The sequence below is a fragment of the Lissotriton vulgaris genome, chromosome 1_1 (assembly GCF_964263255.1).
Source record: "Lissotriton vulgaris chromosome 1_1, aLisVul1.2, whole genome shotgun sequence".
In the NCBI taxonomy this organism is placed as follows: Eukaryota; Metazoa; Chordata; class Amphibia; order Caudata; family Salamandridae; genus Lissotriton; species Lissotriton vulgaris.
In genome coordinates, this window is record NC_141685.1 from 322,844,400 (window position 1) to 322,850,977 (window position 6,578).

General features: G+C 41.4%; 1 protein-coding gene across 1 annotated transcript; it reads right to left on the reverse strand.

Moving 5' to 3' along the window:
• Positions 1-596: 596 nt before the first annotated feature.
• TMEM275 (transmembrane protein 275) lies at positions 597-1,142 on the reverse strand. Its single transcript, XM_086925072.1, has one exon. The coding sequence runs from the start codon at positions 1,140-1,142 to the stop codon at positions 597-599; it is 546 nt and encodes a 181-aa protein (XP_086781198.1).
• Between the last annotated feature and the right edge of the window lie 5,436 nt (positions 1,143-6,578).

A 6,578-nucleotide genomic window follows, 5' to 3' on the forward strand; every position in this document is an offset into this window, starting at 1 on the left:
TGGTTAATAGGGACAGGAGAGCTGGGCTTGCAGCTCCTCATCACCAATAAATTAAAAAAAAATGTAATCAGTGAACAATCTCTTAACACCAGCTGGAAAAGCCTGACTTTAACTATATCAAAGTTCTCAGATTTGGATTTGGCAAGGTGATAGAAAGATCCAACCAGGATTTCACATTTATACATGACTGAAATTTGATGATATCCGGACCGATCTGATGGAAATGTTTTTATGGGTAGGAAGCACAGTACAGAACTATAACAACAGAAATACAAGCATAACAAAGGTCAGTCTAATCAAACGAAAACAATACATTGAAAGTGAAACATGTTATATTCATAATAATGTCCCTCTAGTTCAATTGTTTCTCAATCTTTGTTAAATGTGTAGTTTGTACACATTACCCATATGTTTACTAAGCAGATTTCTTTCTTATTTTTCTTTGCTGTTGTTCAACTAGTTTTTCCTTGCTGTTGTTCATCTAACTGTCCCCTCTTGTAACTGGATGCTCAAGTGGTGTGCCTTAGCACAAGTGCAGTACTTCCATTGCACTGCCTGTAAGAATCATTAAGAGAGCTCATTTCCATTTTGAAGTACTATGTAACAGGGTCTCTGGGTAAATTAAGTTGTATAGAATCCCCTCCTGCAGAGTATTTTGCTGCTGGCCCATTGGCTTCCATTGTGAAGAGTTTGCAAGCCTTGGCGTTTTCATGAACTGGGGTGGATTTCCTTGAGGACACTGGAGAGTTGGTGGGGCTCAGCTGCACTGCAGTTGTGTCCTGCACTGTATGTTCACTGGTTTCAATTTCAAAGGCAGCATTTCCAGGTTTGATGAAGCCAATGTTGGAGCCTGGTTTGCACTTTCTTGCCCCATGGGCAGGTGGCCTACGGCTGCATATGCAGCATGCCCCAAAAAAAGTGAATGCTACAACAAGCAAGATGGGTCCAATGATTATAGGTGGGTTGTTTATTGGCAAGAAAGTACCAAAGGCAAAAGCCCCCACCAAGGTAATGTTGATGCCAGCTAGCATGATGCAGAGTCCACACGCACAGCAGAGAGCCGGTGACGGGAGTCCTGGGGGGCGTGTTTTCTTCTGGCCAGGTTTGTGGGACAGTGACGAGTTACTTTTCTCAGTGTACATCATTACTTTGGAATTCTCACAGACAGTAAAAAGTATCAAATCATGTCAGAAGATTCCATTATAAGCCTCCTTATTTTTCACATTTTCTGCAAGATAGAAATAAAAAAGAAAAAAACATTAATCTGTTGTTCTGCAGTGCATCGACACAAAAAGATAATAATGAAAACCATCAACTGCAGTGTGTCCTGCAGGGCTCCTACTATTCTACATATATAATCTACAACACAATTATATTATAGATGCAGTTTATTGATTGACTTTTTGTGGCTTAGCTCACAACCTATTCCACTGTGCCTGTTGAGACATAGACCTGTCCATTGACTTTGAAGCAAAGAATCTGGTTCTGAGACCTTGAAGGGTGAAGTAAGCATGCCTTCTAGCTGACATGGGGCTACTATACATGCCCTGGGTTATCAACATTAAGTGGTCATGGCATCGCATTATTTTTATAAACCTAACACACTGCAGACTATTATCTCAAATCCACACTCATGAAAAGTTGACACCCAGGCCCTTGTCCTGACATTTCATGTACAATATGGAAGGTGTGCATGGTAGCAGGACTCCATGGAATTGTGAGTGAACGATTGCTGAGACCAGTAGGATCTATTGTGGATTGCCTCTGGTTTTACATGGCACAGGACTGAGGCTATGGAGAAGCCACCCCAGAGAATGAAAGTGTATTGCCTGCATTCTTGAGCTTGACAATGAAGTGTAGGGGGGTTGAAATGGGCTGCTGTTAGAAATTCTATGGTGCCCTTTTAGCAGAGGATTGCTAATTAGTCCTTCCTGAGCACCGACATTTGGGTTAAAGGTGAGAGATTGAGGTCGAGTCAGCAGAATATTTTGTTAGAGGAAGGAAAGCTTCTAAGCAGTGCCTGTACTTCCTAAGTGCTACTTCAGGAAGGCTGATGACAGTCATGCGCAAAGTTATCACACACCATTGTCCTCCTGTTGTGGCTACTCCTACCCAGAGCCAACAGTGCCACTGCTTGATGTCAGAGCCATTAACATTGAAATAAGAATGTGTCTGCCCTGCAGTGAGACCATGAAGTATGAAAATGAGCCACCCAAACCAGTTCCTTAACATTGACAGTAGGTCACTATCCTCTTTAGGGAAAGTATGGAAAAGGTGAGACAAATGTGAGACCCAAACTATCACATTAATAGACTAACTGGAGTTGACCTGAGCCTGCCAAAATATCTTTTGGCCTCCCAAAGTGTTTCCATGTCAAAACAATATGAGGTGAATCAGCTCAACCTTCCCATCTGTGTGCCCACTCCAGTGGCGTCCAAGGTCGGTGGACAACAGTCTTGGGCTGACTCTACCTTCTGTTCACTGAGACCATGGACACACACCAAGAACCAGAGGACAGACACCAATCTCCGAGAGTGCCTGGACCAGCCTGATATGAGCCACAGAGCCACTGCCCCGCACCAGGCCCTTCATGAAGAGAAGGGGGCAGACTGCATGGTAAGTCACTGCACCTGTGAAGCACCTTAGTTCATCTGTGTGATTGTGGCCTGCACACTCAACCTCAGTGGAAACAAATTGTACTCTTTTGTCCGAAACTAACCACTCTACAAATGTAATTACTTTTTGAATCTGGTACCCTCAAACTTCAGGCCATTTGGTATAATAATCAATGAGAACCAAAGCAAATCTTGAATGATTAGGCAGAGAAGTAAATGGCCCAACCAAATCAATTCTGACTTTTAAGCATGGTCCGGACGGGAGCTCAATGAGAACTAATGGGGGTTAGTACTTTTCAATGCCTTATCACTAGTGTAAAACACAACACAATTATTGACTAACATGTCAACTTTGTTGTCCATTTGTGGCAACCAGAATGCTGACTGCACTCTACACTTAGTAGAAGTAGCTCCGAAATGCCCTTTGTGTGCTCACTTCAATAGGAATGTTCAGAGACTGACGGGAGGAATCCGTATTTCTAACCTCATAACAAACCCAGCTTCAAGAGATAGTTCTTCAGCTACTTTACTGAATGGTTGTATACTTTGCTCAAGCATTTTCTTCTTAAGTCAACCTGTATTTTGAAACCTCACCCAGCAAAACACCATCATGTGTGGCTGACTTCCATTCCATTCCATTTCAGAAAATGAATACACGCTTTCAAATTCAACTGAAACTACCATACAACTTTTATCCTCAAAGTCATTGGATTCTGTTTCACCACCATTCATTTTGATAGGAAAATGAGAAATGTAGTCTGTCTCCTGGGTAGTCTTCCTCCTGGGACATGCTCTACATCAAACTGGAATTGTAATAACCTGGCAGCAAATCTAGCAATTCTAGGTGTATTGTTTTTACCATTGTTTTCCCCCAGAATGAACACTAACAGTTTGTGATCTGTCTGAAGCACAAACCGTGTTGCCCAGAGGTAGGTGCAAAGTTTTTCTATAGCCCACCACCATGCCAATAGTTCATTTTCAATTACTGAATAGTGACGTTCTGGCTCACGAAGCACCCAGGAAACAAACCAAATAGTGTTTTCCACTTTGCCTGCTCTTTGAGTCAAAAGCGCTCCAAAGGCTACATTGTTTCGACTGTCGACTGTCAGGACACACCTGAGTGTGGGGTCGAATGGTTTGAGTCTTTGAACACTTGTCAATTGAGACTTATTCCACTCAAAAGCTGTCACACACTCCTCACCCCAACAAAACTCTACATCTTTTCTCCAAAGATTCAAAATTGGTCAGACCTTGGATGCAAAGTCTTTGATTAAGCAAGGTCTGGTGGCTCAGTGGACAAATGCGTCCACTGTAGGGGTCTGTGTTCAACCTCATGGTCAAAGATTCAAATCCCTTTAGATCCACTCAGCCTTTCATCCTTGTGAGGTCGAATGAGTACCATTGAGTTGGGTAACTAACAATAAACATGTTATTCAGCGCCAAGATATCCAGGGGTCATTGTGCGCTTTACAGATACACATGTTATAATGAAGCGGAAGTGAAACTCACACAAGACAAGGAAACTCTTAACACCACTTTTGACCAGAGGTGGTGGGGCTTGCAATATGGCACTGACCAACCCTGGTTGGTTACTGATGTCTGAACTGGAGATCTTATTGCCTAAGTATTCCACACTGTTATTTAACCCATTTACTGCGGCCCCGATTTTCCCGCAGTGCGGCACTTCTGCAAAACGGGCAGGGCCGCGTCGGCCATTGGCCGACGGCAGCACTGGGGAGGTAGTGCTGCCGTCGGCCAATTGCTGATGGCAGCAAGGAAGGGGTTAAGAACTCACACTTATCTATTTTTAGCACTACTCCCTGTTCATGGAATACATTGCAAACTTGCTTAAGTGTGTCAATATGTTTTCAACAAACCTGCAAAAATATCAAAACATTATCTTGAAATATGGCACAAATTTTATTCCCTTTAGAAGTGTTGCTATGACCCTCTGGAACACTGAAGCCACGAGTGCTAAACCAGATTGAATTCAATAGAATTGGAATGTTCCCCAAGGGAAAACAAACACTGTGTAATGGGTGGATTCTGGATTCAACTCAATCTGGTGGTATATTGAATCTAAATCTAGTTTTGTAATAAACTTAGTTCAAGCAATCAAACCCAGAATCTCATTGATCTTAGGTTTATGATAGGAGTCTACCCAAATCTCCTTGTTGAGGCTTGTAGATCGGCCCATTCTCTTAACTCCGCATTCTTTTTATGTGCCACTACCAATGCAGGAAACAAAGCAATGACTCTACCCGTTCAATGATCCCTCTTTAAGCCAACATTTCCACGTATTTTTCCAGGTCATCATCATTACACTAAAATACACCCCTCTGAACTTGTGTTTCACAGGTATAGCTCTCTCCTTTATCTTTATTTTATGTTTGAACCCTTTAATCTTTCCTAGTTCAAAAAAACTCTGGGATACGGATTTAGCAATTCCTCAACAATATCAGTCTCTCTTATGACCAAAGCATGTTTTCTGGTTACAGGCTTAAGCACCAGGTCAAACAACCCTTGGTGGAACCACCAAAGGATGTTTGAGTCATTGATAGCCTTGACATGTGTGCTCTGTAGAAACAGGACCCACTCCTTCCTTGCACTCCTTTCTCTTTCACTCAATTCTTACTCCATGAATTCAAATACTTTTCTTTTGAAAATTTATTTTCATTTTCAAATCATTTTTGTAGCGAGTTTTTCAGTTCATTTACTTCATGTATCTTTCATCATTTTTTACATGATTATGATTAGTCCCAATGCATTTCAAGCATTACGCTCTTCATCAGGGGATTATTTTTCTGGAAATATAATACACATATTTAAGTACTGTAGGTCCAGTAATGCAACAACTCCAACTGGAGCTAAATCATATAACAATTCTGTACATAGTTATTCTCTGTTACCCCATTTCCAAAACATCCTATGACCTTTCACCGCTCGTTAAAAACGTGTGCGTGTTCTACGTTCCAATTCATCACAACAATAAAGTACACTGATCTTCAATACTTCACGTAAGTTTTCAAAACTGCAAGAAAAAGAAGGAAATTTCTCTCAATGAGTATGTCTCATAATCTAGTCATTAAACTTGCTCTGGGTTGCCCTGTATTGTTCTTACCTGGTGCGCGGTCATGATAAACTTCCCTCGCTACCTTGGCGTTCGTCACTCTGGCCCTAAGTGCCGGTTACAACTCTATACTCCTGTTCCGCTCACGTGACTACGTGAAAATTTGTGCAAGTTTACAAATTTTTAAAGAGATGGGCTCTTACTACGGTATACTGGTCTATGTTATCGTTCCGCTCACGTGACTACGTAAACAAACGTGCAACTGTTCAGCCATCATTAAAGGAAATACCATCAACCATCCAAGCAAAGGTACTCCCATAAACCTGAAGGTATCAGGTACTTGCAACACAGAAAACGTGATATATATGTTACGTTGTCCATGTGGGTTACCCTATGTGGGCAAAACACAAAGGAAAATAAAGACACGTATAATAGAACACAAGAGTAACATCAGATTGAAGAATCAAAAATCGACAGTGGCGACCCACTTCAATCAAGCCAACCACAATGCAAGCCAATTGAAATTCTGCATACTGGAAATAGCTGTGAATATTCCAGGAAGAGATAATAACAATCATTTACTCAGGAGGGAAGTGTTTTGGATAAACTTTTTATGCACCATGCAGCCGAAAGGTCTGAATGAACGAACTGATTTAAATTGTTTTTTGTAAGGACACATGTGACAGCATAATTGTGCCATTTTGGATATGTATAGATGAATCCCCATTCATACTCTGTTAACGTCAGGTGCAACCACACCGCAAAAGCACAAAATTATTCACAACGAATGCCATAGTAGGATACGTTTGTATACGCATTTTTACTATATGTGGTTAATTTCTTTGTGTATCGTAGTAAGATCTCTTGAAATCTAGTTGCACGTTTGTTTATGT

Bases quoted from the DNA above. Each gene is read 5' to 3' on its own strand.
- TMEM275 (XM_086925072.1), bottom strand. From the start codon at position 1,142: ATGTACACTGAGAAAAGTAACTCGTCACTGTCCCACAAACCTGGCCAG.